The 23,320-nt window shown below is 42.0% G+C and overlaps 1 protein-coding gene across 1 annotated transcript; it reads right to left on the minus strand.

Moving 5' to 3' along the window:
• Window positions 1-10,280: 10,280 nt before the first annotated feature.
• Window positions 10,281-16,825, minus strand: psme2 (proteasome activator subunit 2). The gene is made up of 11 exons (XM_018733972.1): window positions 16,529-16,825; window positions 14,598-14,630; window positions 14,181-14,243; window positions 13,621-13,707; window positions 13,173-13,221; window positions 12,708-12,805; window positions 12,092-12,160; window positions 11,823-11,890; window positions 11,631-11,685; window positions 11,282-11,368; window positions 10,281-10,670 (listed from the first exon to the last, which is right to left on the minus strand). Exons 1-11 carry the CDS (start codon window positions 16,574-16,576, stop codon window positions 10,590-10,592), a joined length of 738 nt encoding a protein of 245 aa, XP_018589488.1. The 5' UTR covers window positions 16,577-16,825; the 3' UTR covers window positions 10,281-10,589.
• Between the last annotated feature and the right edge of the window lie 6,495 nt (window positions 16,826-23,320).

Below are 23,320 nucleotides of genomic sequence, written 5' to 3' on the forward strand. Positions count from 1 at the left end.
TACAACAGAGACAGAAGACAAACTACGACAAAAATACCAAAAGACTGGAACCATTATCAGAGTATGACGTTGTCAGGTTGGGGATTCAAACCACTGGGACAGGAAAGCTGTTGTGCTGGAAGAAGTGAATCCGAGATCATACATGGTTAGAGCAGAAAATGGACAGGTCTTCAGGAGAAATCGTAGGAGTCTTCTCAAGACACAAGAAACAAGTCAACCATTGGATGATCATCAGAGAGAAGAGGTTCAAGCCTCATCACAGGATCAACTGCCTTTGAGCACACAGGCTTCCTCGTCCATAGCACCTGACAATGATCACTCTGCCGGGACGAGTGATCCTCTGGTACTAAGAAGATCACTGCGAACCATAAAGAAACCCGACAGACTCAATTTGTAGATGCCTGTTTTCTGTGGCCTTTGTGCATATAGAATATGTATAATTTTGAAATTTCATGCTTTCTATAACACTTGGCTATCTGTTGTAATATCATGTCTTGGTTCTGTTTATCTAAGTTTCTACTTTCAAAGGAAAGGGGATGTGGTGATCAGTTGTGTTTTCTGTTATTACCTATAGAGGGCAGAAGTGTTCGGTAGGTACAGGAAGGATACGGAGGCAGCAAGGAAGCGGATTTAGCGGAGATACTGAAAAGCACATGGTTGTGAAAACCCAGCGTGAACATTAAACAAGGCTACGTGCCAGTTAACAATATCATTCTCAGTGTGTTTAGTGAGTAAACACAACATACGGGAGCCGAAGAGGGTCTTTATAAGGTGAGTGATTACTCGTGAGTAAGTGCGGAGTCAGGTGTTGTTGCTTGTGCTGTGGGCGTGGACGTGACACTCAGTCAGCATGGGATTCGTTTGTCACCACCAGCCAGCCTCCTCAAGTCTTATATAGCAAGGCAATGCTCAACAAGAAGAAAGAACAGAGTAATGAGTTCTTAAGTTAATTTATTACGCATTTTTCTAATGGTGTTAAAAAACAACCAAGGCAAGTGGAATTACCTCTCGAGGTGGAGTACCTGAGTGAATATGTTAAATGTAACAACAAGTAGCTACATAAAACTTTATCTGAATCATGTCGATGATTCCTAATCACTTTTTTTCTTCATAGATTTAAACGTTTACATCACACGAGTAGCTGCGTGAAGGTTTATTCGTTATTTAGGTACGATCTATAGTTGTAGTACTTGAATATTTACACATTACATCATGTATGTGCTTAAGAGATCATGGGTGAATTGAGTATGGAAGAGGTGGGGGTCCACGGGCCAGTGGTTGATCCCTAAACACTGGAAATGTCCTGGGCATTTTAGAAAGTAACGGTTGTAAGCCAGTGTAACAAGTAATAATGATTATGTTGCTAAATGGCATCCTGGATTGCCAGCTCAGCATGGAACGTCTCATTCGTCATGGCAAATGGACATCATCCTCTCTCTGCATGGGATTCGTCTGTCACCACTGGCTGGCCTCCTCAGGTCTTTTGTAGCGAGGTAGTGCTCAACAAGAAGAAAGAACAGACACACACACACACACACTTTCTGAACCGCTTGTCCCATATACGGGATCGCAGGGAACCGGAGCCTACCCGGCAACTCAGGACGTAAGGCCGGAGGGGGAGGGGACACACCCAGGACGGGACACCAGTCCATTGCAAGGCACCCCAAGCAGGACTCGAACTCCAGACCCACCGGAGAGCAGGACCCGGTCCAATCCACTGCACCACCATGCCCCCGGTAGAAGAAAGAACAGAGTTAGTAATTTGTTACGTAATTTAATATGCATTTTTATAAAGGTGATAAAAACAACCAAGGCAGGTGGAATTACATTTCGAGGTGGAGTGCCTGAGTGAACATGTAAGTCTTTAGTCGGGATTTGAAAACAGAAACAGACGGGGCATTTCTAACAGTAACTGGTAGACTGTTCCACAGTTTACATGCTCTGTAACTAAAGGCACGACCTCCTACTGAGGTCTTATTGATCACAGGTACTTTAAGGTAACCTGCATCTAATGAACGGAGATATCGTCCTGGAATATAAGAATCAATGATCTCTCAAAGGTAAGCCAGAGCAATGCCATGTACTGCCTTATAGGTCAAAAGTAGGATTTTATAATCAACTCTAAATACGACCGGGGGCCAATGCAACGATTTAAGTACCGGTGTTATATGGTCAAACTTGCTAGTTCTAGTGACAATTCTTGCAGCAGCATTTTGTACCAACTGTAGCCTGGATACAGTCTGGTATGGACAACCCGATAATGAAACATATTGTGATATTATTCACAAGCACAATGTTAATTTCCATTCGTATGCTGATGACACACAGCTTTATGTATGGTTCAAGCCTGATGATCCATCACATGTGGTGTCTTTAATTTTTTTACCAGTAGAAAATTATGGATGAGTAATAATTTTTTATCTCTAAATGCCAGTAAAACAGAGGTACTTGTGGTGGGTGGTGACGCTAAAACTCTCAACACAATCACAACAATCTTTACAACAAATGGTATTACCTTCAAGCGTACCGATTGTGTGTCAAGGATTTGGGTGTCCTGCTGGATCTAAAGCTGTCATTTGTATTGTATGTAAATGCTTTGACTAAGTTGTGCTTCCTTCAATTAAGAAGCATAGCTAAAATGCGGCGATTCCTTTGTAGACGGGATTCTGAGAAACTGCTTCATGCTTTTGTTTCCAGCAGGCTGGATTACTGTAATGCTTCATTGTCAGGTTGTCCGTACCAGACTGTATCCAGGCTACAGTTGGTACAAAATGCTGCTGCGAGAATTGTTACTAGAACTAGCAAGTTTGACCATATAACACCGGTACTTAAATCCTTGCACTGGCTCCCGGTCTCTTATAGAGTTGATTACAAAATCCTACTTTTGACCTATAAGGCAATACATGGCATTGCTCCGGCTTACCTTTGTGAGATTATTAATCTTTATATCCCAGGACGATATCTCCGTTCGTTAGATGCAGGTTACCTTAAAGTACCTGTGATCAATAAGACCTCAGTAGGAGGTCGCACCTTTAGTTATAGAGCACCTAAATGTGGAATAGTCTACCAGTTACTGTCAGAAATGCCCCGTCTATTTCTGTTTTCAAATCCCGACTTAAGATTTATATGTTCACTCAGGCATTCCACCTCGTAATGTAATTCAACCTGCCTTGGTTATTTATTTTATCACCTTTACAAAAATGCATTTTGAATTTACTTAAGTAACAAATTACTAACTCTATCCTATCTTCTCATTGAGCACTACCTCGCTACATAAGAGCTGAGGAGGCCGGCCAGTGGTGACAGACGAATCTCATGCTGACAGAGGATGACGTCCATCTGCCGTGACGATCGAGATGTTCCATGCCGAGTCGGGGATCCAAGATGCCATTCACCAACATTATAATTACTTGTTAAACACTGGCTTACAAATTGTTATTTTCTAGAATGCCCAGGAGGGGTGGGCTACCACTGGCCCGTGGACCCCCAGAGATTTTTTCTCCCTCTACTTTCAGTTGGGAGTTTTTGTTCCTTACCCCGGTGGCCAGTAGGTATACTTATAGCTCTATAATAAGTTCTTCATTATGGTAGCCATTAGTTGACCGTCTTCTTTGTTTGTATCTGTTTTTCTTGCCTTTGTCTGTGTTAAAGTGCTCTGTGTCACTGCGTGAGAAGAGCGCTCTATATAAAAAAAAAATAATAATAATAATAATAATAAAACATTACAATAATCCAGCCTGCTGGAAACAAAAGCATGAACCAGTTTCCCATCATCCCGTCTACATAGGAATTGCCGTAATTTAGCTATGTTTCTTAACTGAAGGAAGCACGACTTAGTCAAAGCATTTACATGCGATACAAATGACAGCTTTCCATCCAGCAGGACACCCAAATCCTTGACACAATCCGTACGCTTGAAGCTAATACCATTTGTTGTAAAGATTGGTGTGATTATGCTGAGAGTTTTGGCATCACCACCCACCACAAGTACCTCTGTTTTACTGGCATTTAGAGATCAAAAATTTTTACTCATACATAATTTTATACTCGTAAAACAATTAGCTAACGACACCACATGTGATGGATCATCAGGCTTGAACGATACATAAAGCTGTGTGTCATCGGCATACGAATGGAAATTCACATTGTGTTTGCGAATAATGTCACCCAATGCTAACATATAGAGTGAGAACAGTAATGGCCCCAACACAGAGCTCTGTGGCACACCATATTGTGTAGTTGAGATGGAGGGAGTGCAGTCATCAGATTTCAGTACAAGTTGTTAATGGGTAGCTAGATACGATTCAAACCACTTCAGTACAGTACCTCTTAGTCCAACTAGATTTCCAAGTCTACTCAGTAGGATACTGTGGTCTACAGTATCAAATGGATTCAAGTCCAGTAACATAAGAATAGAGATCTGACCAGCATCAGAAGAGATGAGAATATCATTAACAACACGCGTGAGCGCCGTTTCAGTGCTGTGACCAGTGCGGAAACCAGACTGAAATTTCTCAAATATATTATGACGATAGAGATATTTTACCATCTGGGAAGCTACGATTTTTTTCTAGAATTTTGGATAAAAATGGTAGATTGGAGTGGGGGTGCGGTGGCGCAGTGGGTTGGACCGCAGTCCTGCTCTTCGGTGGGTCTGGGGTTCAAGTCCCGCTTGGGGTGCCTTGCGGCGGACTGGCGTCCCGTCCTGGGTGTGTCCCCTTCCCCCTCCGGCCTTACGCCCTGTGTTGCCGGGTAGGCTCCGGTTCCCCGTGACCCCGTAAGGGACAAGCGGTTCTGCAAATGTCTGTCTGTCTGTCTGGTAGATTGGAGATCGGTCTATAATTACATGGGTTATAGCAATCCAGATCTGATTTCTTTAGGGGTCTAATAACAGCGATTTTAAAAGCTTTTTGGAACACAGCCATTCAAAGCTACTGAGATGGTGCGGACAACTAATATTATCGTCTGAAGCGCTTATGCTAGCTAAAACCGAACTAGAGGGCACTATGGATTTGCGGATATTCTCTATTTTATTACTGAAAAACGACATAAATTCATCATTAGTAATGGTGGCAGAAATACATTGTTTATCTTTGTGTTTACCAGTTAAGTAAGCGATGGTATTAAACAGGAAGCGAGGGTTCTTGTGATTTTCATCAATTAGCTTTGCATAGTATTTGGATCTGACATGAAAAAGTGCTTTTTTATATTTTTTGAGACAATCGGACCAGGCTACATAATAAACGTTTAGTTTAGTTGAACGCCATTTACGCTCTAATTTACGACATTCTGACTTTATTGCATGGTGAGTTTCTTACAGTTAGAATAAGTTTAGTTTTTGGTGGAGCCGCAGAGGGTGAATTTTACCACCGAATTATAATCTAAAGCCATGATTTGATCAATATCTGCTCTCGTTCCAAAATTCAAGCTTCTAATATGATAAACAATTTTAACTAGTATTTTCATCAATATGCCGCACGATTTTAGTCTTACTATTGTCAGACGGCACCAGCAGGTCAAAGGTTAATAAATGATGATCAGAAATAGCCTCGTTTAAAGGGATAATATTAACATGATGGACATCTACGCCGTAGGTTATGACAAGATCGAGCGTATGGAATGAGTAGGACTGGTAACAACTTGAGTAAAACCGACGGAGTTTAGGAGAGACGTAAAACTATTAGTGAGAGTATCCGATGACATCTCTCTCTCTCTCTCTCTCTCTCTCTCTCTCTCTCTCTCTCTCTCTCTCTCCGTGATGAACTGAATGCGTTTTATGGCCGCTTAGAGTTCGAGAACAAAGACCCCCCACTGCGAATTCCCACAGTAAATGATAACGCCAGTCTCACCGTCTCTGTGGCACAAGTGAGAAAAACTTTTAGCGGTGTCAACATCCGCAAAGCTGCTTGTCCGGACGGAATTTCAGGGCAAAGTTTAAAAACATGCAGTGAGCAACTGGCTACTGTCTTCACGGACATATTTAACACCTCCTTAAAAAGCTCAGCTGTACCCACTTGTTTCAAGAACACCACCATTATCCCCGTTCCTAAGAAGAACAAAGTGAGCTGCCTTAATGACTATCGCCTGGTGGCACTGACCCCCATTGCAATGAAATGCTTTGAGAGGCTGTTGCTGGGACACATTAAGGACACCATCCCAGGCACTCTGGACCCACTGCAGTTTGCCTACCGCCACAACAGATTTACTGAAGACACACACTTCACACCATTGTCTCACCTGGATAATAAAAACTGCTATGCAAGTGCTATGTTTGTAGACTATAGCTCAGCATTTAAGACTGTCATCCCTACCAAGATCCAGAAACTACTAGGGCTGGGACTGAGTGCCACATTATGCAATTGGATCCTGGATTTCCTCACCAACAGACCCCAGCGTGTGCAGATTGGCAGTAATACCTCCTCCCCACTGATCCTCAACACTGGCATTCCACAGGGAAGCATCCTGAGCCCAGTGCTATACTCCCTGTTCACACATGACTGTGTGGCTAGTCACAGCTCCAACACCATCATAAAGTTTCCTGATGATACCACCATTATGGGTCTGATCACCAACAACGATGAGACAGCCTACAGAGAGGAAGTGAGGGTCCTGGGAGAGTGGTGCCAGGACAACAACCTGTCTCTCAATGTCAGTAAAACTAAGGAGCTGGTGATTGACTTCAGGAAACAGGATACGGTTCAGGCACCCATCTACATAGGAGAGGACATTGTAGAGAGGGTCAACAGCTTCAAATTCCTCGGGGTCACCCTCATTGCCAAACTCACATGGACTGAGCACACAGCATCAACCATCAAAAAGGCCCATCAATGCCTTCACTTCCTCAGGCGTCTGAAGAAAGCCAGGATGTCCACTACAGTCTTCACCACTTTCTGCAGGTCTGCTGTGGAGTCCGTCCTCACAGGGTGTATTACATCCTGGGGTGGCAGCTGCTCCATACAGGACAAGAAAGCCCTACAGAGGGTGGTCAAAATGGCTCAGGGAATTATCGGCCAACAGCCACCAGTAGTCCAGGACACCTACACCACACGCTGCCTCATAAAGACGATGCGCATCACGAGAGACCATAGTCACCCGGCATGGGCACTCTTCTCTTCCCTACCATTTGCAAAATGACTTCAGTCTATTCGAACCCACACAGCTAGGTACAAGAACAGCTTTTACCCCACTGCTGTAAGAGTATACAACACTAACCAATGTGCCACCTTTAATAACTAGAGTTGGACTGCTCCACCCAAGCACATTGGTAAATTACACTGCCACTTTAAGCCTTCTCATTCTCATTCTCTCGTTCTGAGTTCTCTGACTGTTGACTGGCATATTGTTACTACTGTTACCATTATTTATTGCTATTGCAATAAATAGCAAGCTGCTCTCTGAATCTGAGGTCGCTGACCTCCTGATATCGCGCAGAGCCACCACCTGCTCGCTTGATCCGGTCCCTTCATCACTCCTTCAGAACATTTCCCTGCAACTTTCCTCCTTCATCTCTTCTATCATCAACTCCTCACTCTCCTCTGGCTGTTTCCCAGCTGCCTTCAAAACTGCTCTAATTTCACCTCTGTTAAAAAAATCCTCCCTGGACCCCAATCTGGTTGAAAATTACAGACCAGTCTCTCTCCTCTCCTTCCTGTCCAAAACCCTTGAGCAGGCAGCTTGTGATCAACTGTCCGATTTCCTCACCTGGAACCATCTCCTTGATGGTTATCAGTCTGGTTTCAAAGTTGGTCACTCCACTGAGACCGCCCTTCTGGCGGTATCTGATGCTCTCTAAGCTGCTAGAGCTGCCTCCCTCTCCTCGGTCCTCATCCTCCTCGATCTGTCTGCAGCATTCGACACCATAAATCACCGGATTCTACTCTCCTCTCTTAACCAGCTTGGGATCAAAGGTGCGGAACTCAGATGGTTTGAGTCCTACCTCTTTGACAGAGAGAGAGGGGACCGGGGGGGGGGGGGGGGGGGGCAACCCCTCGTTCTCCACCATAATACATCATCATTACAATGTACGTGGTACTTGTATCTATGACAATAAACTTGAAACTTGATATGAATATTGAAATCACCCATCAGGATTCTTTTGTCATGATTAATGAATCGGTTATGAAGTTGCTAAATGCTTCGAGAAAAGAGGAGTACGACCCAGGACGATAGATAAGGAACATAATTATATTGGGTTTTGAGCTGAAATCTAGTTGCAGAACTTCAAATGAGGTGATATTATAACGATTTCTCTGTGTTATTTGTAATCTATTATTGAAAAGAATGCCGACTCCACCTCCACGACGTACAGAACAAGATTTATGGAAATAATCACATCCGTCTGGAGCGGCTTCTATTAGCAGAATTGCATCGGACTCACCGAGCCAGGTTTCAGTAAGAAAGAAAAGATCTGACTTGTAACTTAATATTAAGTCGTTTACAAGGACAGCTTTAGTTGTTAGTGAATGAATATTTCACAGACAGCATTTTATATTACAGTTTGGCCTCGGTGGTAAGTTGAGAATGTTTGTTTTAACCTATTTTAGGTTTCTGGTGCAAGCGCTCCTATCACTAGTCTAGTTAAATGTCGTGGCCTTATAATCGTTTGTATGTTTTGGCTGCACTTAATGCTTTTATTTAATGTTTTGAGGCCCACACTGGACACAGCACAAGAAACCCCATCACATGAGAAATGACCACTGATATCAGAACGAGTAACAGAACCATCATGCACAGCTACTAAAGGAGACGACCCATGGCTTAGTCAGTCCTGCATCTTGCAGGCCAAGTTCTGGGGCAGAACAAACGAACCCCTCCAGCTGAGGTGTACACCAACACGCGTGAAAAACCTGGGCCTTTCCCAGAAAGCTTCCCCGTTACTAACAAATGATATACGATTAGAGCGGCACCACGTCTCCAACCACGTGTTAAAGGACACTAGTCTACTGTACAATATGTCCCCCATGAAAAGTCTAGGTAAAGGACCAGACACTATTAAATTACGACATTTCCTTCTGGCCTTATTACACATAGAAATAAAGCTGCTCTTTAATACCGCAGACTGTTGAAAACGAATATCATTACCACCAACATGCACCATAGTCGATATGGCGTTATCGGCCAGAGAACTGACACGAGCCTCCATGTCGGACACGTGCACGTGGGAAACACTTCACCTTTACACTTCGATTCCCAGGCCCCCGAACCTTAACATTTCGGATAGCCGAATCCCCCAAAATGATCACATTATTATTATTATTAGTATTATTAGTATTATTAGTATTATTATTATTATTATTATTATTCTTATTATAAAAATAGGTGAACTGCTTAGAGCCGAAAGTCTATTTTGGGTTTGGACAGGAGAACCCGAACCAGGAACCCATAGCTTAAGCTTCACTTTATTCGACTTCTTACTCCGAACCGTAACCCAGTCGCTGTGAGAGCGCTCTGGGGTACCTAGCTTCTCATTAGCTGTACTGGGGCCTGTAAGTGTCAACGCCGAGTTCGACACTACGGAGGCATCAGGACACACCAAGTCCAACTAACTATCCGTTTCTCATATAGAAATCAAATTCTTAATGCGCTCTTCTAAATCGCAGACCTTCCACACCAAGTCATTATTTGTCACGCATTTCGAGCAAATTAAATGTTCTACAATGTCAGCAGGTGCAACTAAGCAATACATGTTACATGATACACAACACACAGGTGTGCTGTCAGACGATACATTCAGGATAGAACTTACGTTTTTTCCCGGTTCACTGTGAACCCTGAAAATGAACTGAATGTTTCAAGTAAATGTAGCAATGGTGGAACAGAGTTTTCTGGTTCTGTATAGAAGGATATCATCTGTTGCATCTGCTTTGGACAGCCATTTACTATGATAGGGGTGGCATGGTGACACAGCAAGTAGCCCTGCTATCTCACAGTGCCTGGGTGGTGTGAGAGGACATGGGTTCGATCCCCACTCAGTCTGTGTGGAATTTGCATGTTCTCCCCGTGTCTCCGTGGGTTTCCTCCCACAGTCCAAAGACATGCTGTTCAGGTTCACCCATAGTGTGTGAGTGACAGAAAGAGTGTGTTCCACTGATGTATGGATGAGTGACCCAGTGTAAGTAGTGTATCTAGCAGCGTAAGTCACCTTGGTGAATAAGGTGTGTGGGCTGATAACACTAGTACATAGAGTTCATTGGAAGTCACTGTGGAGAAAAGTGTCTGCTAAATAAATAAATGTAAATGTCTGAGTGTTGTCTAATACTTGTGGCTAATGGTTCCATTGTTATAGCAATTAAAAAAGGTGACAAAGGACAGCTGGATACAGGTGGTAATGATGCTGATAAGTTATGATTTGTTATAATAGACCAATACTCCTTGAGAACCCTTTAAAATCAATGCTTTATTGAGATGAAACCAGACACCAGACACACAAAAATGTACTAGGAAATCAACATGCCACACTGTCCTTTGCTTCTTTTTTCTTTAATGTGAAGTAAACTGGTATTGCTGCTAAAGATGGTTTGACAGAGGGAAGAGAAGTGCAGACATGTGCCACTCCCCCTTCCCCATCCATTCTCCATAGCTCCCATTCATCAGTACATAGAGGGTTTCTCTTCGCCTTTCGGGTTTGTCACTTTGTCCTGATTCTTGCTGATAATGTCATACAGCTCTGCCTGAAAAATAATAAATTGGAAAAATCTTAAAATAAAATGCCAGCTCACAAACCTTTACCAACAGACCACACACAGTGCCCACAGATCTCCAATGCCTATTGAGCCAAAGTTATTTTTATCCAAATGTATTCATCTCTGAACCTATCATACACCCTCCATTACATGTACCTAATTTGTTAAGTGTAATAGGTCACACATGCATATCTAGTGCAGAGACACAGCCATGTAGAAAGGAAAGTAACATATTTAATGATACCACAGTCACAAATTCAGTAAAGCAAATCTGAAACTTCTAAAAATACCCTGCTAAACTCTGTCCTCGGATTCTTAAAGAAAAAATTCAGTGGAATTTTAGTGATAAAAGCAAACACGAAAAAAGGCAGATGCCATGCTTATCAAAATTTGGAAAAGCCAGGGTTGGTAATTAAATGGAGCCTGCAGGTGAATTTTGCTGGAGGCATCACTTTGCTTTTCATTAATTTTTCCCCATTTCAAAAGCCACAATGTGGCCCTTTATGCAAAAGGTAATGGACAAATATTTCACTACAAACATTGAATTCTGCCCCTGGCCCCATCAATACAAGGATTTTCCTCAACATGTTGTCACTCACGTAGAAGCCACGGATGTCCAGCACCACCACTCGGATCTCAGAGTAGGCCGCCTCATCCTTCTCATGGACCAGTGAGCGGTAGTCCATCTGATTAATGTGCGGACAAGGGAGGTGGGAAATTAGAAACTTTTAAGTGCCTGTATAGCAATATGAGCAAACCACTGACGCTAACACAGGTATCAGTCATATGATAAATAGAAACAGTTCAGAAGTTCTGCAAAATTAAACACAAGGATACACACATACTCAGGATACACAGTAAGAGCTTAGAGCCCTGTACACTATTTGTATATTCAGGCTATAAGTATAACTGCCATAACAATCAATGGAAGTTAAATATGGGACTGACCACATGGGTATCTTTGGATGCTTTGGCCACAGCATCACCTCTCTCTGAAAAATACCTAAAGGGACAGATTATTGATGTAATAGCAGGAAATAAATTTCAGCTCTTAGTTATTGAAACCTGTGGGTGTTAAACTGCAGCGTGAAAACCAGATATGAGAGAGACAGCTCATGATTGCAAGGACTTTACACTCACTTGTTGATGTTGGTCTGAAAGCCCTCCAACTTTGTTTTCACTGCTGTAATTCTTTCAAGAATTTTCTCCTGAAAATTAAAGACATTGAAGGACACCACCCAAGAAGTTCCTATTTTCCAATGACATTTACTGTATGAAGTAATTTTAAATCTCATCACCCATCAGAGCTAATGGGGGCCCTGCACAAGAAAAGGGGACACAGATGAGATAATTTTTTTTTTAAATTTCCTCTTCTTTGAGTATTTTTAGATGGATATACTTGAAAATACCTGGATTGCAACTCCAAAGTCATTGCCATCCTCTATCTTTGGGATCAAATGCTGAATCCAGCAGGCCACCTGGGGAGTAAAAATAAAAAAAAAAAAAAAAAAAAAAAGGATCGCAGTGTCACAACTTGTGAGTTTGTGTGGGAATATCCAATGCAATGATAAAATGATTTTAAAACAGGCTCAACAGCAGCAAACACTTACAGGTGGTTCACTGAGGTCTAATCTCTCCTGTAATAACTGCTTCCATTTGAAGGATCAGAGAGTGCCTTTCACAGCATTATCTTCTTTGTTTATTTGTAAAAAAAAAACTATCGATAGTTTACACATAAATTAGGTATTTTATATATTATGCTGTCATGTTCTAGATTAATTTGTCTTTGGTGTCACCTTGACACAGTATGGGCTTCTTCTCTTACACAGGAAGTGTGTATTTATATAAGAACAAAACACTTTTGACAGGGTTATGCAAGTTATTTAATAGGAATGTCCCTGTAACAGTGTGGATGTATAACCAAGGGATGAAGAATTAAGTCACAGGGGATGGTCAATATTACTACAGGAGGAAAACAGTGACACACGGGAGGGGACAAATGGGGTGTAAAGCCAGAAAACTCACCAAAATGCAGGTTTCCTTCAAATCTCGGATCTCTGGCTTCACCCTGTTCAGCAACTTCATCATCTTCTCATTGCCCCCAATGTATCCACACTTTGGAGCTGCTCAACAAGAAGTAAAGCAATATATAACAACCCAGCTAAGAGTCTATGTTTCCAGAAATGTAAGAAGGCCACGAGAAGATCTCAAAGTATAAGAAATCCTGAGTTCTGGCTCTCCCAGTGACTTCTATTTTTACTCAAATATGGGTTCCATCTGCATCAAATACACTGGAGTGTTATGCCAAACAAAATATGCTTTCCAGATTTTTCAAGATTATTTTTTAGAAATGTCCATAGTGCACATTTAGTTGGCTTGGTGTATAGGGATACAGTGAGAATGAAAACTGAATCCTTTACCCACTATTGCACTGATGACAGTTAGGAAAGAAGCAAGGAAAAGGTGTGTGACTGAGTGTCAGACTCTAACCTTTCTTCTTTTTCTTCTCATCCTCTTCATTCTTGTCAGTTTCCATCTCCTTTGAAGTAAGTGGGCTTATTTTAACATTCGAGAATAGTGGGTATTCCAGATAGGTGCAAAATTAACGTTAAAGTAAATTATGTGGCAGCTGGATATGTCACAATGGGAAGCACTCTGGCTTAGTTGGCTTAGTAGCCTTAGCACACACACACACACACACACACACACACACAGACTGAAACTGCTTGTCCAAAGCAGGGTCGTGGCAAACCAGAGCCTAACCCGGCAACACAGGGTGCAAGGCTGGAGGGGGAGGGGACACACCCAGGATGTGATGCCAGTCTGTCACAAGGCACCCCAAGCAGGACTCGAACCCCAGAAAGCAGGCACAGGACAAACCCACTGTGCCACCGTGCCCCCCCAGCCTTAGCATGTGAATGACTAAAATAATAATTACCTCATCTTCAGGGGTGGGGGGGTCTGGGATTGGAATATCTAGGGGGGCATGGAGTAAGGATAGATCTGTGACATTAAAGTCAGGTTCCTATGAGAAAAAGACACAATTAGATGAGAGTATATACTTCATTAAATGCAATCATAACAGGACAAAAAATAATGATGAATTCTGATAATTATGTTGGGTGATGGACTGAAGGCCAGCATACAATATCATTAAGTTAATAGGAAGAATAACATAAGAAAACAGGTTATTATAATTTTTGTAACATTGTCCTTCTGTGCAAGTTTTCCTCATTTTTTAAATGTTTAACCTTCACATTTGTTTAGTGTTATGCTACATACTTTGGATCAAGGAGAAGCGTTTGAAAAATATACATCATATCAGTAAAAGCATGCTCATGAAACTACGGTGAGAGTGATATAAGGTAAGGTGAGTTTAAATATTGTCAGTAAGGAATGTCCATGTCACCAAAAGTGCAAAGCCGCACTGAAGAGGGACACACTGAAAAGTTTATTTATTGACACACACACACTTCAATTGGATCAGCAGAACATTACCTTTAAGAAATTGTCCAGCTGTATGATCTTCAAGGGAATTTGATTTGAGAATAAGTCCTCTGCCTGCAACGTGCACAGCAGAACTGAGTATTCTACATACACCACCATCTAAGCTCACCAGTGCACAATCTTGCCAAACATAAGGGCACAGTTTTTTAGGAAGCTCACAATAATTTTGTGCCCAAAATGATGATTACATTTTTTACTTTACATGAACCAGGTTTTGTGGTAAATATGAATACTTTTTGTCTGCTATTTTTTATCACTGTGACACATAAATTGAAAGAGTTCTAGCACCTTCAGTGCATGAACCCCTAAAAAGAAAGCAGAAATAAAAGATTTAAAATACACTTGTAAAAAAATATTGTTAATTTCCCAAAAGATTTATAAACACACATCTTGAAGACAGAGACGTACCTGCTGAAACACAAACTCGCGGAACTTTTCAACCTAGGAGACAAAAAAAAGCATTAGATTGGGGGTTTAAACAATATTCTTTCAGCCATATCATATGAACAGATGTGCCATCTTTTGATTATTTCTCTTGTTGGTGTAGCCACTAAATGTCATAACCCATAGAATGGCCTGTAAAGTGATATGAAAGAGGATCAACAAATTCATGTTATGCAAAAAAAAGACGCCCATCTATCCAACTTCAATAACCGCTTGTCCTAAGCAGGGTTGTGGTGAACTGGAACCTATCCTGAAATAATAGGGCACAAGGTTTGTGGGGAACACCCTGGATCGGATACCAATCCATTGCAGCCACACGTGCACATTCTCACTCAGTCATTCACACACTAAGGATAATTTAGCATCAGCAGTTCACCAGAAGGAAACCAGAGCATGCAAAGGAAACAAAATACAGACATGGGGAGAATATGCAAAGTCCATACAGATGGAGTGCAGATCAAACCCACATTTTCATAATCCAAATTCTGTGAGACAGCAATGCTACTTGAAAAGAATACACAACTATTAATATGTTTATTATAAAACATGTAACTTAAGATTTGTAGAACCTGTTCACAGTTACATACCCATTTAAATGTCATTAAATGGGTACTTTTAATGCACCAGTTCAGGGTAAGTACCTTTCTCAAGGGTACTAAAGTACTGAAGGGAGATTCGATCAAGGCCCTGAGACTGCAAAGCCTTAACCACAATACTAAGTCATCCATTCATACAGAGCATTTAGACTGGGTATTACAATGTATTAATCCAGGTGTATGAACAAGCATCGCCCCAGGCTTTGTGTGCGTTACCTACTTTTTAAAACTTTATCCACAGCTTTGTTGGAGTTTTTCAGTTTCTTTTGCATTATGCAGCCTGAGCTGAGTGCATACATTAAGTATGCAAGCTATAAATCAAAATGACTAAAGGGAGTGCTCCAGAAGGAAAGCAACTGTGAAAATAAACAAAAAAAATACTGCAAGCAGCAGGAATCATCATGGCTAGAATTGCCAAAGGACCCATGTTACAATCCCTACAATTTAAACTTTGGCATCTCCTTGGACCTCGTCAACATTAGGGCTAGGCTTAAGCCCCCTCTCCGCGAGGCTCTAGAGTCTCTCTTCCCGGCCGTGAGAAAGTACCAACAACGAAATGTCCCAGGTGTAAATGGGTAAATAATTGCACACAAAAAGCCTAACAAATAATTTCGGAGGAAAATGTCAGCTAAATGAAAGAAAAAAAAAATACTACGGTTCACACGCCTACCGAGTCGGTTAAGAAATGGTCATGATGAGAAGCATACATTTTACTGGGGAATACCAGCAACATGTTACATTTACTTTCGATTTCAGTGGGAATATGGCTCCAGCCTTCACACAATGACGAGGCTTTTTTGACTATGTCTTAAAACACCATTACGCAAAATTATACACGGCCTGCAACCAGATGAACATCTGCTGTTTCACCGAATTTCAGTGTTTAACTACATCTCAGTTGAAGTCACATGTGTTGGCTGCACGCATCACTTCACTTGACCACCATCGTGTGTACAATAAACACGCAATCAATGCCCTTTCATATCTCAGCGACATAACTCCAAAGCCAGTTGTTCATAATCCCTGTAACACGTTCTTACGCAAACATATTTTCTGAGCCATCAGATCATGCAGAATCACAACCTAAGAAGAATTTCGTTTTCTATACTATAGTACGTTATATTTAGAAATATTTACTTTCACTTTCTGAAAAAATTCAGGTAACTTCAAAATTGTGGCTGCACGTCTTCTATTATTTTTTTCTTTCGAGAAACACGTCTGCTACGAGTACATAAATAAAAATGAACGCACACGACTGAAGTGAGGTCCGTCGACGAGGCGCGCACCGAGCGCACTTACCTTGGCACAGTTGACCTTGCTAGTTTTGATCACGGCCGTTTTTGACATTGCTGCTGCTACAAATTATTAACTATGTCTATCAAGTGTTGCTCTTAATGACACTTTAGCATCAGATCAGTGGTCCCTCTGTCTGGGTTCGGTTGGTCTGCAGCTCTTCCGGACACTTTCGGAAAGCTTTCACTTTCACATTTGGTCGCCGAGCTCCTCCTTTTTTACCCTTGGTCGTGTTTGACACAGCTTTCCACCTATGGTGTTCTATGGACTCAGTATAATTGCAAAAAGCACGAAGGTTCTCGGTTCTTCTGGCTCCGATGTGTGGTGAACGACCTCCTCCTCTCACTCAGAAATGCTGAATCCCTGTCTTAAAACTCACCTCTTTCGGACTCACTTCACCCATGATCTCTTAAGCACATACATGTAATGTGTAAATATTCATGCACTATAACTATAGATCGTACCTAAATAACGAATAAACCTTCACGCAGCTACTCGTGTGATGTAAACGTTTAAATCTATGAAGAAAAAAGTGATTAGGAATCATCGACATGATTCAGATAAAGTTGTTGTTACATGTAACATATTCACTCAGGTATTCCACCTCGAGAGGTAATTCCACTTGCCTTGGTGTTTTTTAACACCATTAGTCTAGAAAAATGCGTAATAAATTAACTTAAGTAAGACATTTACTCTGTTCTTTCTTCTTGTTGAGCATTGCCTCGCTATATAAGACTTGAGGAGGCTGGCTGGTGGTGACAAATGAATCCCATGCTAACTGAGTGTCACGTCCCACGCCCACAGCACAAGCAACAACACCTGACTCCGCACTAACGCACGAGTAATCACTCACCTTATAAAGACCCTCTTCGGCTCCCGTACCCCTGGGGGATCTCGTCAGGGACCCCCGAACACTTCGTTCACGGCCTCTGGTTTTTGGCGCTCCGTGACCGCGGATCTTCGTTCCTGTTCGCCGTTCGACCGACCCTTCGCTAAGTCTCCCGACGTCGTCCATGGATCTTCGCGCTGACCCTGACCGCCGATCCACCGACCCTTCGCCTGTCCCCGACATCAGAAACTGTCCTCATCTCCGGACAAACAACGCTGCACTTGGGTTCAACCATCCCGGCTCCCTCCCTGTGTTCCGCGTGACACTCTGAGGATGATGGCCAACTGCTGTGATGAACGAGGCGTTCTATGCTGAGCTTGGGATCCAAGATACTATAGCAACAATATCATTATTACTTGTTAAACTGGTTTACAAATTAAATTGTTACTCCAGAATGAGGAGGGGTGGGCAACCACTGGCCTGTGGACCCTGCAGAGGTTTTTTCTCCCTCAGCCTTCAGTTGGGAGTTTTTGTTCCTTTCCCCAGTGGCCAGTAGGCACACTTATATTATAGTTATAGCTGTATAAAAGTACTTTTTTTATGGTAGCCATTAGTCTACTGTCTTCTTTGTATGTTTTTCTTATCTTACGCCTGTGTTAAAGCGCTCTGTGTCACTGGTGAGAAGAGTGCTCAGTAAAATAAACTGAATTGAATACTTGCGTGATGAACATTACTTCCACCATGTGAACCAAACTACTTTAGAATCACTGCTGTATCTAAGTCTCTTCTCCTGCTAATGTACACATTGCATTTTCTATGAGATGTATGTCATTTTAGCATCTGCTGAATAAGTGTAAATGTAACTTCAAAAATGAAATATAGCACATAAATTATCACCTGGTGTTGTCTTACACCTCTTAACTTTACTGCTAGTTATTGTCATGTTTTATGTTCATAGACCTCCTTACTTGAATGATACCATTCTTCAATAAAATAAGCACCTTTTATCTGTTAGTTGGATTGCAGTAACAACCAAAGCAAAACATCACCACAGCCTATTTTGTGTCAACATTTAATGTTACTTGTTTTGAATACTTGGAGGTAATACACTTTTCTCTGAGGTGCATGTTTGAAATAAAAGCATCTGCTAAATCTAAATGTAATGATGTAAATGTTTCAAATCTGGTAATTGTGGCACATAATGGCATCTGTTGTACTCCCAGTCCAAACTGACTAAGATTTTCTTCATGAAAATAGTGGGGGGGGGGGTGGGGAATTTGCAGTGTAAATTTAGACTTGACAACTTCAATTTATAAAGACCTTCTAAAACAAAATGAGCTGCCAAATTCTGTGTTGTGAGCAAATACTTGTGTGTGCATTCAGGCATCGCAGTGGCATTACTGTGGCAAACAATGCTTGTTCTTACATCTCTCAGGTGGAGAGCTGGCATCCCTCCTTCCTGTCTCTTCTTTTGTTGGGAGTAACTGCTGAGGAGGTAGAGTTTGCTTCCTGTAAATCCCTGATTCAGTCTGGCAGCTATTGGTGTGTGAGGAAGGTGCTTTAAATAAGAGCAGTCACTATAGCTCTCCCCAGGCTTTCCCAAAAGAATCCCCCCCCCCCCCCCCGACTACAGGTTGGATTGATCTCTATCTACTAAACACAAGAGCATTGTATAGCAGACACCTAAGCTGTTGCAGAACATCACCTTAGGCCAACAGGTGGTCATTCACTTGCACATGTATGTACCAATAACTTTTATCCAGGTTGTCACCTCACACTTTGTTGTGGTTGTAATTGAGGATTGCACTGGACTTCTTGTCGCCATGGTTCTTACAAAGGCATCCTCTGCTGTGTGCTCACAAAAGGGATATTTTTGTTTTTTGGAGACTATAACACAAGAGTGTCTCTGAAGGCAAACTTTGACAGTCAATCTCCATCTTCTGGTGCCAGCAGTGCAGGAGGAAGCTTAGGCTTGTGTCTTTGGACTGTTTCCACCATGGTCAGTTTTTTCTGGACTAACTGTCATCTCAAGCAAGAAAGAGGTATCTCGATTTGTTTTCTGCCATCTACCAACATGTTTGCCAGCGTAACACTGTATGTTAAACTTGATTATTAATTTTATGTGTTCAGATGCGGGGGTCATGGTGACACAGCGGGTTTGGCCGGGTCCTCCTTTCGGGTGGGTCTGGTGTTTGAATCCTGCTTTTGGGGTGCCTCGCGATGGGACTGGCGTCTTGTCCTGGGTGTATCCCCTTCCCCTTTGGCCTTGCGCCCTTTGTTGCAGGGCTAGGTTCCAGTTTGCTGGGACAAGCGGTTTCAGCATGTGTGTGTTCAGATGCCTGTAATGGAAGACGTCATGAAACTTTCTGACAATCTGGTGGAAGAAACCATAGTTTTGATAGAAGAAGGTTATTAACAACAGGAGGGTTAAACCAACTCTCTCACTTCGCTCCTTCATCCCATGGCTTTGTGAAGTACAGCTATTAGTTCCTAAGCCATATGGAGGAACAAAAGGACACCCAATGAGAACTGGTGTACAGAAAAGTATAGCAAGAAATGTGGTCATTTAATAACACTGTTATTAAATGAGATGCTCATCAGTAAATTGTACAAAATGTATGACTGCAAAATTGTAGAGAAACCAGTTTTGCACCAATTCTCTTAGCTGAAGTATCATAGCTACGTCGCTTTAGGGAAAAAAAAAACGTGTTACCAATGTAAATGTTGTCACGTCCACGCCTACAGCACAAGCACCTGACTCCGCACTAACTCACACGTAATCACTCACCGTATAAAGACCCTCTTCAGCTCCCGTACCCCTGCGGAATCTTGTCAGGGACAACCGCCCTTTCCTGTGACACTTCGCGCATTGCATCGCATCCTCCAGTTTTTGACTCTCGCTTCGTTTCCCGACCACGTCCACGGATCCTCGTTCCTGTCCTGTTCGCCGTTCGACCGACCCTTCGCTACGTCTCCCGGCCTCGTCCATGGATCTTCGCTCTGACCCTGACCGCCGATCGACCGACCCTTCGCCTGTCCCCGACACCGGAAACTTGCCTCATCCCTCGTCTCCGGACAAACAATGCTGCACTTGAGTTCAGCCATCCCAGCTCCCTGTGTTCCACGTGACAAATGTAGACTACTGTGTTGTTATTTCAATTTTTCCAAATTGTATTTCATACCATTAAAGTTAAACACTCAAATTTAACACAAAAACTTATCCAGACCATACATCATTAAAACCTTTGTCATCGTAAGATGAGATTGTTCACTCATCTGAACAGAGACTTATCTTTTCAAATACAGAAAGTGAAAAACAGCTTTAAGAACAAAACTTGGGATTTTAAACCCTTTTACCTTTAAATGTGTTTTAAGAAAAATAGAAAGTAGTAAAATATTGTGATTAACCTGTCAGTGAAGTACCCAAGCATTATCTTTAACACTCTTACTCATTTTCCGTTATTTTAAAAACAAACATTCATACAACACACATTTAAAACATTATTAAATATCAAGTTATATTAAAAGTCAACATTCAAACAATTTCTCTCAACAGAAATTTCCCCTCTGCCCAACTACCAGGTGGGAACTCTTCCCCTAGCCCTGACAAACTGAACCTAGGAGGAGATCCTACCCGGGACAGATCAATGAACAACAAACCCAAATGATTGGGTACCACTATGAAGGAGGGGTATCTTCTCAACCATTTTGGGGGTTGCAGTCAAAACTAGCTAGCCAATGCAGTACCAGTAACCAACCCACCCTCCCTTCTGCATTTCTTTTTTCTTGGAAATTCCTGAAAAATCCTGTGCACTGCACATGTGACCAGAAGTGTTTTGACTCTTTCTCAGCCAGGGACCCCACAAAAGTGCCCAGCAAAGAAGTCCCAGTCACACTGGCTTCAGACGAAGAAACACAGAGCCGCCGCACACATCAAGCAGGACTGGAACCCCAGACCCATCACACGCAAGGCAGCAGCCAAACCCACCGGGCCACCAAACCCCACTCACTTTGGTGATAGGGGACATAAAAGGTTCAAAATACTCTGACCAGCCCCCTGAAGGAAAAGAGTAATTTTAAAATTGTATTATTAATAATAAACAGGACCATATATAGCCTGTTTATTGCCACAGGTAATTGTATGTGACTGCTGACGAATAGTTAATTCATAGTTCTTTTAAATAAGCCTCAGTTAATGCATAGTACTGCAGGAAGCATACAATATCTATCCATCCATCGTCAGCAATCGCTTGTCCCAAACAGGGTCGCAGCAAGCTGGCACCTTACCCAGCAAGGCAGGGTGCAAGGCCAAGGGGGGAGGGCACCCCAAATAGGGCTCGAACCCCAGACCCACCCCACAGCGGACATTAACTGAACCTGCCACACCACCACGCCCCCCCATGGCATACACCCTTTAATAGTTATTAGTAACTACTAAAAAAGTAATAATTATCTAATTGTTACTTACCCCAAAAATTACCTACTGATTAGTTAATCACTTTTCCTTATTAGTTATCAGTAGTTACTTCAGTGTTAATGGAGCACTACCCATTAGTTCTGCATTAGTTCCTGCATGGAACTATGGAACAGTATGGAACAGTATACTAATGTGTTACCGAATTTAGCGTATTCTTCTGTTTAGTGGTTCTATGTACAGTAGTTAGTACAGCAGATTTAGGTGATCACTTTTACATTTATGATTTTGGAAGATGCTTTCCTACAAAATGAGTATTAAAATACTTTCATTTATTTGACAAAAAATGATACATGAGAGGTCAGTAAAATACCTCACATTTTTGATAAATGCAGCTTTCATTGCTTCAGAGTTGGAAGATAGGTTGCAGTCTTGGTGGAATGTGAGTCCATTGGAGGTCATTCCATTCACACATGCACACTGTCACACAAAGTCATGCAATACAGGCAAATATTTCACCACTGGTCTTCCACAGCATCCCAAAATAATCCCACAAAAGCAAAAGGACAATTGCAAAGGCACTATACCACCCTGCCACCCACGATCTGGACCAAAATTACAATAACACGGCCATCTGTTGTGGCTGAGGAGGTGGCTTGAGGGTATGGTCTCACACTTTACTGTTCAAACTCACATCAAAATCCGATTTAGACAGGCTGAGGAACGGAACACGTTCATAATCCGGGGACTGCTTGTATTGAATAAAAAATTACTGTAAAATTTATGCCCCCTGGAGGCACATTGCGATATTACACTTTGATCTTAGACAACAGGCCGAGAAGAGATTCAGTACCTTTCCTGATTTCTTAGACACCTTTGTTTGTATCAGTATACCATGCAGTTGCAACAGAACTATTAGTGAATGTTATTCGTACATTACGTCCATCTGCAGGAAGCATTTTTGTAAGACACCAGGTAGCAAAGTAAATGTTAACATGCACACAGTGATTCAAAGTTCGTAGTAAACAGGAGAACAATAGTATTGTAATGAGGACACTGCTTCTTTTGATGGGGGCAATGCAACGACCTGCATTACTGGGAGTTTGAGCTGGGTTTTTTCCCCTCTCATGGATAATAATGGATTACCAGCCCACCAAAGGTGTCTGGTTCCATAAACTGTCCAACTGGACAAGTAAAAATTTCTCCAGTCATCATTTCTGACAATTTAAATCTGTATTCAATAAATAAATGCTAAAAACTCATGCCAATGACAAATTCAAAAACAATAAAATCAATAAAACCAACTAATATAAAGACAGTATGACAAGACCTTTAAGACACTAAGAGACGTACGCCAAGGCTAAAAACCATAAATAATTGAAAGGAACTTAGCGGTGGAGTTACCAGGTAAAGAGTGGCTGTCCCCTGGCCTGTTCCCAGGGTGTTACCATACACCTTGCCTATTGTTCTTGGGTGTTTTCCTTTTTGTAACATATCTCCCCATTGACATTTTAGTAAAACAGGTGAATACTACAGATAAATGTACATTTGATCA

The sequence above is a fragment of the Scleropages formosus genome, chromosome 17, assembly GCF_900964775.1.
Source record: "Scleropages formosus chromosome 17, fSclFor1.1, whole genome shotgun sequence".
Taxonomy (NCBI): domain Eukaryota; kingdom Metazoa; phylum Chordata; class Actinopteri; order Osteoglossiformes; family Osteoglossidae; genus Scleropages; species Scleropages formosus.